Source organism: Myxocyprinus asiaticus, chromosome 32, assembly GCF_019703515.2.
Source record: "Myxocyprinus asiaticus isolate MX2 ecotype Aquarium Trade chromosome 32, UBuf_Myxa_2, whole genome shotgun sequence".
Taxonomy (NCBI): domain Eukaryota; kingdom Metazoa; phylum Chordata; class Actinopteri; order Cypriniformes; family Catostomidae; genus Myxocyprinus; species Myxocyprinus asiaticus.
The window spans coordinates 30,066,524-30,079,043 of NC_059375.1; the positions used below are offsets into that span (position 1 = coordinate 30,066,524).

Genomic DNA, 12,520 nt, shown 5'->3' on the forward strand with positions numbered 1-12,520 from the left:
GTCCCTGAACTAACTACAAACTCCAATGCAATGCATTTATCATACTTAATGTATAATATCACTAATTATATAAATGCCATTATCCTGATAACAACCCGAACCGGTTTGCATCGCACATGGCTGGATTTGTAAGATTTGATCGACAGAACAACTGTTTTTATTTACTCAGCTTAGTTTAACATATTTAAGTTCGTTGAAACTGACCAAAGTATAGCAAAACATTTTTAATAATAATGAGTTTTACCGGAAATTATATAGGAGAAATAAATAATCTCGTGACAAACTCAGACGACCTCGAGCCACACAGCATTTCAGTACGCGACTGCCTTCGTATGAGTATTGTGAAGTCTTTCGTCTTTAACACAGATTACGGGAATCATCGGGATTTTCCTATGGATTTTTATAATGGAGTTTTTCAATTTATGAATAAAATAAATTCTGTGGTAAACATTAGTCCTACTTGAAGATACTTGGAAGATTGGGGAAGATTTGCTCTACAACATAACACACAGTCATACCCAAAACGTAAATTTTTAAGCCACCATGTTTACTATTTTTAGTTTTTTAAAGTATGTTGCTAAGAACTGGCTAGATAAGAACATAGCAAAACATTAAAATAATAATAATAATAATAATAATAATAATAATAATAATAATAATAATAATAAAAACGGTGGCTCACGTTTTCTCACGGAGAATTCACGTTTGAGGTATGACTGTGCGTAATTTATCTCAATTTAATAATTAAAGTATCTTCGAGTAGTTTTTACCACAGACCTTATTTTACTCACAAATTCAAAAAAAAAAAAAAAAAACATGGGAAATTCATGAGGATTTGTTTGCCTAGAAATTGACGGCAAGGCTGAACAGCTCTATCATAGCGTAAAAATAAAGTACACTTAAAACTTATGGTAAACATTAAGTGAAGTATTGTGTGCTGAAACACAACAAGAAGGGCACCATGAGGACTGAGTATGAATTATGTTCGACTTAATTCAACACGAACTACTGCACAGTTCATGGATATTTTTTAATGCTTTATCTAAAGAGACAATATGCGTCGCAAGTGTAAGATCAGGTAAAGCCTGTAAGGCAAGAGAAACGAGAAAGAATTACAGATAAATAAATAAAAAAAAGTAACTACAGGGGAATTAAGATAAAACTACAGCCTATTTTAAGACCAAAGACTCAAAAATAAAACTTACATAAAATTAAAGTGCATAAGAATTAAAGGCTTATTTCCTTCATTCCATAGTCATTGATTTAGTGTTTTTGCGCCCTACAAATACCTACTTGGGTTTTTCAGAGAATGTATTTTTAACATGTGTATTTTGTCTTACTGTACTGGCAGAGTTTTTATAGTCGAAACAAGTGAAAAAAATCTACCAGTGCTGAAGAAGTAATCCAAAGTATTTAGAATACGTTACTGACCTTGAGTAATCTAACGAAATACGTTACAAATTACAGCATGTATTCTGTAATCTGTAGTGTTCTGTCGGGTTATACGTGCTTAGTCGTCATCAGAATAATACTATCAACTAAACAGAAATAAAATATAGCCTAGAAGAGTGAGGACTGCTTATAATGTACAGCCACTTCCTGACTGTTGATTTAATCACTGTTTAGTTTGTCCGATTATATTATTTAATCTACATAGCCATACCTGATTCAGTGATGCTTACCGTTTCACAAGTACATTTCTCAGTTGTGTTAGGATTATAAACACCTCACCGGGTCAAACATACCTGCATAAACATTTTTAAAAAGTAGTTTTGGCCGATTTGGTTTCCCCTGTCGGCGGTACTTGATCCTGCACTGTGGATAAACTGACCGCTGCCATTCTCGATATGTAATTCTTCTCTATCAGAGGTGCGTTCAGGGGCCATATTGTTGATGTGTCACCTCATAGTGACTGGGGAGGAGATCACTCATACGGACTTGACCCTCTCTATTTCTCACGACAGCTAAACATATCACGTTTGCAATGGATCTGACATAACCGGTAAGTTGCATATTTTAAACCAAGATGTCCTAACTCCAACAACTAATGCGAATGTTTATTTAATTAGCCAGCCAGCAAGCTAAGTAAATGCAGTGTACTCTATGTTAGTATACGATGTCGTATACTGATATTATAATCTATATATTTATTAAATATACTCGAATGCGCTGTCATAAGCTCAATGTCTTGTTATAATCGATAATGGCTGCTAAAACTCGCTTGATCAGCCTGAGGGTGTTATCAAGAGCTATATCTCCACCACACAGATAATTATGTGTGTATTTTCATATTTTTAAGCATTTCTATCTTTGACCACCAAGCAGCTGGTTACATTAACACTGTAGCTCTTTTAATTCGAGCAGACAGGGCAGATATTTTTTTCTTGAACATGTAAAATATGAGACGTTTTGATAAGTTAGCCGGTGTGCTAAAGCTAACTGCACCTGTGTGGGGGCAGCAGTAACTGTCACTGGGATTATTACCTCAACATTAAGAGTATACTGATATTTACAGCTCTCTCTTTTTTCGTGATGTTAGTGTATACAATAACATGGGTTTAGTGCATTTGGTGTGAGAAAGCAGTTTTTTGTTTTTTGGTTTTAGCGTTCAGTGCTTAATTTTTGTGGGCTGAGCACAGTCCCACCCCAGACTACAGAATTACAGAAGAAATGCACTGACATTCGTAAAAATGTGTGTAGGACATGTGAGACCGCAGATAAGAAAAGAAAGTTGCATTTTCAACTCGGACAACGTGAGAATGACAGAAGGAAGTTAACCTGGATAGTACATTTCTTCACTCTTTAATGTGAGCCAAAAACAAAGAATTATCTGACTAAACAAGTGTGATAAGGTTAAATTTCTTTTTAACACTTTTTATTTATTTATTTATTTATTTTTAAAGTATTTCACTGACTGTCAATGAGTGAGAAAAATTCATTTTGTCGACTGGTGCTAGTGGGCAGTGGAGAATTTCTGCTTGGATGGTGGAATGAAGCTGGTAACCTTTTACAATTTTGGTCCATGGTATTTGCAGACTTGCATTTTTTGTACTTCGCAAGAATGTTTTATTAAGGATACTACAAATATAATTTAATCACAGTGTTTTATCTTGTAACATATACAGAAATATATATATATATATATGTGTGTGTGTGTGTGTGTGTGTGTGTGTGTGTTAAAGCTCATATATATGTTAAAAGTCATATATTTATCATACAGTGCTGTGAAAAATGATTTGCACCCATCCTGCTTTCTTCTGTTTTTGTATATATCTCATACTAAATTGTTTCAAAAATTCAAACAAAATCTAACATTAAACAAAGGCAATCTGAGTAAACACAAAATGCAGTTTTTAAATGATAATGTTATTTATTGAAGCAAAAAAGTTATCCAATGCCAACTGGGCCTGTGTGAAAAAGTATTTAACACCTTGGTTACTAAATCTCCAAATCTATGAAACTGCATTCATAATGGGGTTCAGCTTACGACTTATCCAGGAAGTCATAAAAAAAGCCAAGGACAACATCCAAGGAACTGCAGGCCTCTCTCGCATCAATAAAGTCACTGTTCGTGACTCCACTATCAGAAAGACATTGGCCAAAAATGGCATCTATGGAAAAATTTGCAAGGCGAAAACCACTGCTAACCCAGAAGAACATTATGGCTAGTCTGAATTTCTTCAGACTCAGTGCATCTTTGTTTGACATCATGGGAAAATCAAAAGAAATCTTCCGAGACCTCAGAAAAAATATTGTGGACCTCCACAAGTCTGGTTCTTCCTTGGGAGCAATTTCCAAACACCTGAAGGTACCATGTTCATCTGTACAAACAATAGTACGCAAGTATAAACACCATGGGACCACGCAGCCATCATACAGCTCAGAAAGGAGATGCATTCTGTCTCCTAGAGATGAATGTAGTTTGGTGCGAAAAGTGCAAATCAATCCCAGAACAACAGCAAAGGACCTTTTGAAGATGCAGGAAACAGGGAGACAAATATCTATATCCACAGTAAAACAAGTCCTATATCGACATAACCTGAAAGGCTGCTCAGCAAGAAAGAAGCCACTGCTCCAAAACCATCATAAAATAGCCAGACTACAGTTTGCAAGTGCACATGGGGACAAAGATCTTACCTTTTGGAGAAATGTCCTCTGATCTGATGAAACAAAAATTGAACTTTTTGGCCATAATGACCATCTTTATGTTTGGAGGAAAAATGGTGAGACTTGCAAGCCGAAGAACACCATCCCAACTGTGAAGCATGGGGGTGGCAGCATCATGTTGTGGGGGTGCTTTGCTCCAGGAGGGACTGGTGCACTTTACAAAATAGATGGCATCATGAGGAAGGAAAATTATGTGGATATATTGAAGCAACATCTCAAGACATCAGCCAGGAAGTTAAAGCTCGGTCACTAATGGGTCTTCCAAATGGACAATGAGCCCAAGCAAACCTCTTAAGTTGTGGCAAAATGGATTAAGGACAGCAAAGTCAAGGTATTGGAGTGGCCATCACAAAGCCCTGACTTCAATCCGATAGAAAATTATTGGGCAGAACTAAAAAGGATGTGCAAGCAAGGAGGCCTAAAAACCTGACTCAGTTACACCAGTTCTGTCTGGAGGTATAGGCCAAAATTCCAGAAACTTATTGTGAGAAGCTTGTGGAAGGCTACCTAAAATATTTGACCCAAGTTAAACAATTTAAAGGCAATGCTACCAAATACTAACAAATTGTATGTGAACTTCTGACCCACTGGGAATATGATGAAAGAAATAAAAGCTGAAATATATAATTTTCTCTACTATTATTCTGACATTTCTCATTCTTAAAATAAAGTAGTGATCCTAACTGACATAAGACAGGGAATGTTTTCTAAGATTAAATGTCAGGAATTGTGAAAAACAAAGAGTTTAAATGTATTTAGCTAAGGTGTATGTACACTTCTGACTTCAACTGTATGTATGTGTGTGTGTATGTGTATATATATATATATATACATGTTATGCAGTGTTTAGTTAGCCTTAATTTTTATTAAAGATGACAGTGTTTGTGTATGTGTTCATACCATGAGACCAGACAAATTTCCATTCAGGGACAATAAAGTGTCTTCTTTCTTTCTTTCAGCGAAAGAACAGACTTCCAGACGAATTTACTTCCTTCATTCCGAATGAACGGATTTATTTCCTTCTGAATGAACGAACTTCCTTCCGAACAAACGAACTTCTGAATGAACTTCCATCCAGATGAACTACCTTCCTTCCTTCCAGGCGAACTTCCTTCCAAACGATTGAACGAACGAACAAACTAACTACCTTCCTTCCGAATGAATGAACAAACTTTGTTCCTTCCTTCCGAATGAATGAACAAACTTTGTTCCTTCCTTCCGAATGAACGAACAAACTTTGTTCCTTCCGAATGAACGAACTTCCTTCCGAATGAACGAACAAACTTCCTTCTGAACGAACAAACAAACTTCGGAACGAGCGAACAAACTAACTTCCGAACTAACGAACTAACTTCCTTCCTCCCTTCGTTCCCAACAAATTTCCATCCGAATGAATGAACTGATCAGGGAGTCTGCCATTTCTGCAGCTATCCCAATCACAAAATTGTTCCAGTGTACTAAAATATTTGCTCCCTAAAAATTCCCAAATTGCACCGTAAAAACTAGGGTATGTCGTCAGATCTTCTGAAGTCTCAAGTCGTTACTGAACGAGCGTAAGTGTAAATAGCTATATGAGGTCAAAGCCTTATTTTCTCTTTAAAATAGGTTTATCTTTCATCCATAATGTTCATAAAAGAAAAGCAATCTTTTAAATATTAGAGTTGTTAATTTCTTTTTAAAACACACTCCTTTTTATGTTTCTTTTTTCATTTAGCCTTTGTCATTTATCTTTAATAATAACACTGTACATTATCTGCAATGAAAACACATGATAGTGTCATTTCTAAAACAAAATTTTCTGATTAATACCAGCTATGTTTTAATGCATGAGCTCGTAATCGTGTCGCAGGTAATTGATTCATAAGTGTCCCAATGTTCAGTGGATCAACACCCTCGCCAGTGCCCGAATTTGTGTTCACAATATACTGATTCACAACATAGGGAGCCGATTGAGACACACAGTTTCTTTCTTTCAGCAAATTAGATGTACACAAAATTGCTGAAATAAAACGAATAAATTGGTAACCCATAAATTAGCCAAGCGGACACTATTATCGACCAGTGCTAGCCTAATAATCTCAAAATGGCCAAATATTGACTTACACTCATACTTATTGTGTTAACACTCATCCTGATAGTATTTGTAACACATTCTTGAGTATCCTACTGAATGGGCTTCTGCCCCAGTTTCACTCAAATAGTGTGAATCACACCATCAGTGTGTTTTTCCTGAATGGCAAGTAGTATTTCTATAAGTTTTAGCTGCTAAGCCACTGAATCCTAATACAGTGAAGTATCAGACACTCATTCATTGGGTTGTAAGAAGTGTTGACCAACTTTCACAATACTGGCAATGCAACATTGCCTCTGGGTAGAAGGAGAGCCGTGTCCCTGTTTTGCGAGGGAGTACCATGCCTCAGCCATGGACTCAGAAATATGTGGGATTTAGACAGTTACTATGAAACCGTGAACTTTTACTTGTTCTATTAATAGCAGTGTCTTAACAGCAGGTATGAAAAGTTGACTTTCTGAAAGAAAACCATACACGACGACACCCTTATTTCTTGGTGATTCATTGTTCCCACTGCCTGGAAGAAATCTGATAATGTTAAATAGCACCATAAGCCATATAAATACTTCAGCTTTATGTGACCCGGCATGATAAAGATGTTTTATGGCGGTTGTATATTTAGCTTGTTCATGTTCTTGGTTGGCAGGTACACTGTCTTTAGTGTCACATACAGTACATGTGATTCACTTGTTGAAATGTGTTTCCAGGCCAGTAGCTGATGGAGATGATGGAGCCATCAGACTGTCTGGGAGAACAGACCCCTGCCTCTGACCCCACCAAAAGTTCAGAGGTCATCATGTTTCCAGAAGGGTCAACCAATGTCAGCGATGGGGGTGAGGTCACATTAAAGGGACAAGAGGAAGACACTGAGCCAGACAGTCTTGAGCTGTACGGTACTCTTTCCGACAGTGTGGTTAAAGAAGGCCTGAGTTCTGACACATACATGGAGGTCCAACAAGCTGCAAGCGGAGAAGATACACCCGGTGATGGGAACACTAGCTGTGACAGTGGAACAGCCTCCATTGGTGATGTCAGGACTCCAGCAGCTCCCCTCGATAATGCTGCAGGGTCATTGCCTGCTGTCCTTGATGGAGAACTCGAATGTTCTAGCCTCGAGGAGCCAGCAGCACGACTAGATCCGGTACCAGAAGGTGGGACTCAGAATGTGGTGGAGGAATCCTCAACTTCTGTTCTCAACGGGAAAGATGAACTTACTCCCACTGGTTTGGATACAGTTATGGATAATTCAGTAGTCGAGAGTCACACATTAGAGGGGCCAACAGAACTTCAAGTCCCAGTTAATGAGACTCCTTTGGCTCCTAATCAAGATACTCCATCTCCTCAGGACGATGAACCCCCTGTTTTTGCCAATAAGCTCTCCGAAAATTCAGTACCCCTTAACTCAGACTCCAATGCAAATATAAACCCATACGACACAGACTGCAGCAGAAAGCTGATGTCTGAGATCCAGCGCTCTTTGTCTCAGGAGTCTCTCCTGGATGAACTGGAGGACGAACTGTTGAACACTCAGTCAGTGGGTGTCCGAAAGGAAGGCCTACCCAACGGACTACCTAAGGACCAGAACTCCCTAGTTGTATTCGAGAAGTGTGTCCAATTCAAGTACTTCCAACAGGAGAAAGCCATCAAGAGGTAGGCTGTTCATTAATAGTGATATAAAACAACTCATGTCAGTGAGGTCATAGTCCATTGGTTTTAGATTTATAGCAACAGGAGAAAATACACTCTTTTACACACACAACTTTATCACCTGTACACCTGCTTATTCATGCGATTATCTAATCAGCCAATTGTGTGGCAGCAGTGCAGTGCATAAAATCATGCAGATACGGGTCAGGAGCTTCAGTGAATGTTCACATCAACCATCAGAATGGGGAAAAAATGTGATCTCAGTAATTTAGACCATGGCATAATTGTTGGTGCCAGACAGTCTCTGGAGTTTACTCAGAATGGTGCCAAAAAAACAAAACAAAAAATCCAGTGAGCAGCAGTTTTGCAGATGGAAACGCCTTGTTGATGAGAGAGGTCAACGGAGAATGGCCAGACTGGTTCGAGCTGACAGAAAGGCTGCGGTAACTCAGATAACCACTCTGTACAATTGTAGTGAGCAGAATAGCATCTCAGAATGTACAACTCGTCAAACATTGAGGCGGATGGGCTACAACAGCAGAAGACTACGTCAGGCACTTTATTAGGACCATAGTGTTCCAAATAAAGTGCTCAGTGAGTGTAAATAATCCGTTTTGCTTGCCATCCTTAGCTGCATGAAAATTACAGATCACGGTTTTGCTTTGCCAGTGTTTGGCAAATAAAATGTCCCCTTTTTGCCCTTATTGGCATCAAAGTAAACAGATAAGGAGATGTCAAGGGAAATATATCACAATGAGTATTTGAATTACCAGGATTGTATAAATATTTTGACTGATGTTCTTAGGATCTTCTTTATGGGTGACCAACTTCTGTCTTGTTCACTTTGGAGTTGTGGCTTGCTCATTGATAATCAAAGTCAACAATAATCTGGTTAATCAAAAAAAACGTTTATTTATATTGAGTCTTTCTTCAAAGTCATTTCACATAGCATAAACATTAAAAATGTAATTATCTTTTAAATGAATGTTATAACACTTTCTTTGCCCATTGCTTGTCAGAAATATTTTTTTATGTTAATAATGGGATCTATTGACTAAAGCAAGCACGCTGTACATTTTACACTGTGGGCAAAATTAGGGTGCCTTAACCCCTTCCTGTTCTGGCTTTATTAATTTCTGTGATGGGCATCTGGCTGGCTTAGCTATTGACAGTCCTGCTTTTAAGATGTCTGATCAAATCATGGACATAAGTTCCCTCTGCTAATCTTTATAGGCCTAGTCCTTTCTATTTGTGACACATAGCCAGATGCTGAAACTATATCTAAAACAATTACACATGTTGTTCTTGATGCAGATTAGATGACCAGTTCAGTACAAATACCCCTAAGTGAAAAAATGAAAGGTCACAGTCAAAAATGTAGCTGCACAGTCAGAGGTCAGTTTTTTTTAAAGACTGCAACTGTTAAATAATTACTACAGAATTCAGAAACAAAAGATGCTTGATACATGACAAAGGACACCTCTGATAAACCTTTTTCCGAGTTATTTTTTGTTAACCTTACAACGTCACTCCTAATATAAAAATATATTGATGATACTTTATACTTTCATTTGCCAGTAACAAACATTAGTCTATATTGGTAATTCTTAATAGACTAATAGTTCATCAACACTCAAATATGTCAACCGATAGTGGGTTTTGCCGATACCGATAATTAGGGTGGTGGGAAAGGCCGATAACTGATTAACTGGCCGATAGTTTTTAAAATCGACTTATGTTGTTATTCTTTTCTTACTTTAGCAGGAACAGAAAAAGAGTCAAAAATTTAAAAAATCCTAGATGCAGACCAAAATCCCAATAATAACCAGAAAAAAATAATATTGGTGCATAATGTGGAATTTTTAAGTATAAACAAGCCCAAAACACACCAGGGACATTTTTTTTTTTTTTTTTGTAATTTTGAGATTACAAAATGATGAAAAAACTATCCGCAAGTTTCGGCATAGATTTTTGCTGATAACCAATAGTTCCAAAAAACAAATATAGGCATCGCTTAATCGGTAATACTGATATTTCCGTCTACCTCTAATATTAAATTAAACTTTAATGACATTCAGAATCAGAATGAGCTTTATTGCCAAGTATGCTTACACATACAAGGAATTTGTCTTGGTGACAGGAGCTTCCAGTACACAATAATACAAAACAGCAAGAAGACTTTTAAAAAATTAATGAAAATTGAATAAGAAATAAATAAATACACACACACACACACATATATATACATATATACATACATACACACATGCACATATATATATATATATATATATATATGTGTGTGTATGTATACATACATACATGCATACATACGTAGTGAGTATTTGAATGTATTTTCAGTTGAGTATCTCTGTTAGACGTTGTATAATGCAATAATGCTTAATGTTAATGTTATTCACGAAAGTTATAAAATGTATATATTTTCTATGACGCGCTACAAACTATATACTACTGCGTTTCTGCATCTGTATGTGCTGTTTTTTTAATTGCTTTTCCATGAAAACCTGTGCTACACGGAGTGGGAGGTCTTTGACCATTGTGCCGCATCTCTCTAGTTTTCTCAGAATCTTGCACATTAAGGTCAGGTTTTTAAAACATCCGTCAATCCGTCATAATTCAAAATGCTGTCTGTCATTTTGACATAAAAAACAAAACAAGAAACTCCACTTACACCAACTTTACGTGGTATATCTGCCTATGCAGCTTCACTCTCTCTCTGCATGCGCGTGAGAGAGAGAGAGAGGACAGCACTCGCAGCCATGCGAGAGTACGAAAAAATAACTAACGCGCTACTTTTAAAAGAACTTTGCATATGAGGCTAGATGCATTAGGGAGTTTTTATTCTGATGGTAGGCTAGGGTACAAGTTCATAATTTCAGGTGTTAGATCAGCTGTCACTCGCACCAAAAACTTCCACTTTGCACAAAGTAATTTCACTCGCAAATGCAAGTAAAATTCTCGCACTGTAGAGCCCTGCATAGCAAGGATTGTTTTTACAGTGTAACAGGTCCAGTGTATTACAGTTGAATGACAGTGCTATAACATTGGTAGTGATCGCTGACAACTGTTTATCAGGTTACTTGATGAAAATAAGAAGCATCAGGAGCTGATTCTGGGTATCTGCTCTGAAAAAGACAACATGAGAGAAGAGCTGAAGAAGAGGATGGAGATGGAGAAACAGCATATTTGTATCATTAAGAAGGTAATACCTGCCATATATTGTTTATTTATGAGTTTTTCATAATTTAGTTGATTCTGCCCAGCAGCATGCTACAGGTAATTAGTGTAATTTAACTGGAAATACTGTAGTTAAAATAAGAGATTTGAAGATAAAGATTCTTAATGTCATAGGGAAGCATGGTTAAAAAGTGCACTGAAAACAAAGCAAGGTAACTTTTGAAAAATCCTGTTAGAAAAGAGATCTCTTTTTCCTTAGTATATAAATACACAAATCATGTTAAACTGCAGTTTTATTATTGGATTATACACACACGATATTGTTTTTTGTTGTTGGAAATTGGTTTTCTTTAGTTTTAAGACAACTCAAATGGATAACTTTGAAGTAAGCATGGCTTATTCATGTAATTTCAGTGTAAACATAGTGCAGGCTCTGTCATTTAATGTTCTGTAAGTTTCAAGGGGTAGTTCGACCAAAAATTAAAATGCTTGGAACACATGTTGCCCCCCCCCCCCATCCAGATTTTAGGTGTTTAGCTCAATGACACTATTTGTTATTTAAATTCCTCTTGAGGATCTGAATCTCTGACTGTGCCTCGAGCACTTGTTTGCTGATGATACCAAAAAAGCATGTTTGTTTGAGAGCAACTCTAGGTTAAGAGAGATTGCACTGCAGTTCAGTCTGAAAGAGGCCCCTGTCAAAGAGAGTAATAGCACAAATCAAACAGAGCAGCCCGTGGAGACAGTTTCAGAAGCCATAATTAAGCGTTGCCGTAATGATGAAACTATTGTGTGCGTTTTGTTGTCACGGTTTCCTGACCAAGTCAGCGGGCTTTCTAAGAATCAAACCTTATCTGTCTCACACTGATCGATCTTCTCCAAAGTTGTAGCTTTACTTTTCATTCAATAGCAGCATCGGAAAGGAAACCTAACACCCAGTTCCTAAATATTAGTGCGAGAAAAGGAGCCATTTATTTTAAGAGAAACACACCAGCTGCCTGAATGGAGCCTTTGCGGTTATGGAAAACATAATTTCATTTTATATCAGTTTGAATCTATTTTCTTAGGCAGTGCAGAACTTGACATTTATATGCATTGTTACAGAGGAAATTGAATGCATTAACTGAGTCATAGTGCTTTTGCTGTGTGTGCAAACACTGCTCTGTCTTTGTTCAGCTACTTTCAGCCAGACCTGCCTCTGTTGTCGTCATCAGGGCTGTGTTTATTGTTACTGCAGTGTTCTTTTAATACAATGACTGACTTATCGTTTCTCTTGTTTAACCAGTTTGAGAGCCGGGTGGAGGAACTTCTGAAAGAACTGAATGACTCCAGAGACAGACTGGTTCACCAAGACCAGGCTGCCAAGAATGCCATCCAGCAGATGCAGAGGGAGATGGCCTATCGACTGGAACAGGTGAGGGAAAACGGTCATGGAAA

General features: G+C 37.3%; 1 protein-coding gene across 3 annotated transcripts in view; it reads left to right on the top strand.

The window, feature by feature from the left end:
• The first annotated feature begins 1,875 nt into the window (after window positions 1-1,875).
• The window catches only part of LOC127423140 (coiled-coil domain-containing protein 186-like), a 49,207-nt gene continuing 38,562 nt past the window's right edge, over window positions 1,876-12,520 (top strand). The window contains exons 1-5 of one of the 3 annotated variants that reach the window (XM_051667236.1): window positions 1,931-2,002; window positions 5,127-5,720; window positions 6,946-7,888; window positions 10,982-11,108; window positions 12,369-12,497. In XM_051667236.1, the coding sequence (XP_051523196.1) occupies window positions 6,957-7,888; window positions 10,982-11,108; window positions 12,369-12,497 (1,188 nt within the window). In that variant the 5' untranslated portion in view covers window positions 1,931-2,002; window positions 5,127-5,720; window positions 6,946-6,956. Of the gene's footprint in view, window positions 2,003-5,126; window positions 5,721-6,945; window positions 7,889-10,981; window positions 11,109-12,368; window positions 12,498-12,520 lie in introns of all 3 variants that reach the window. The other 2 variants (XM_051667234.1, XM_051667235.1) reach the window with 2 other exon arrangements.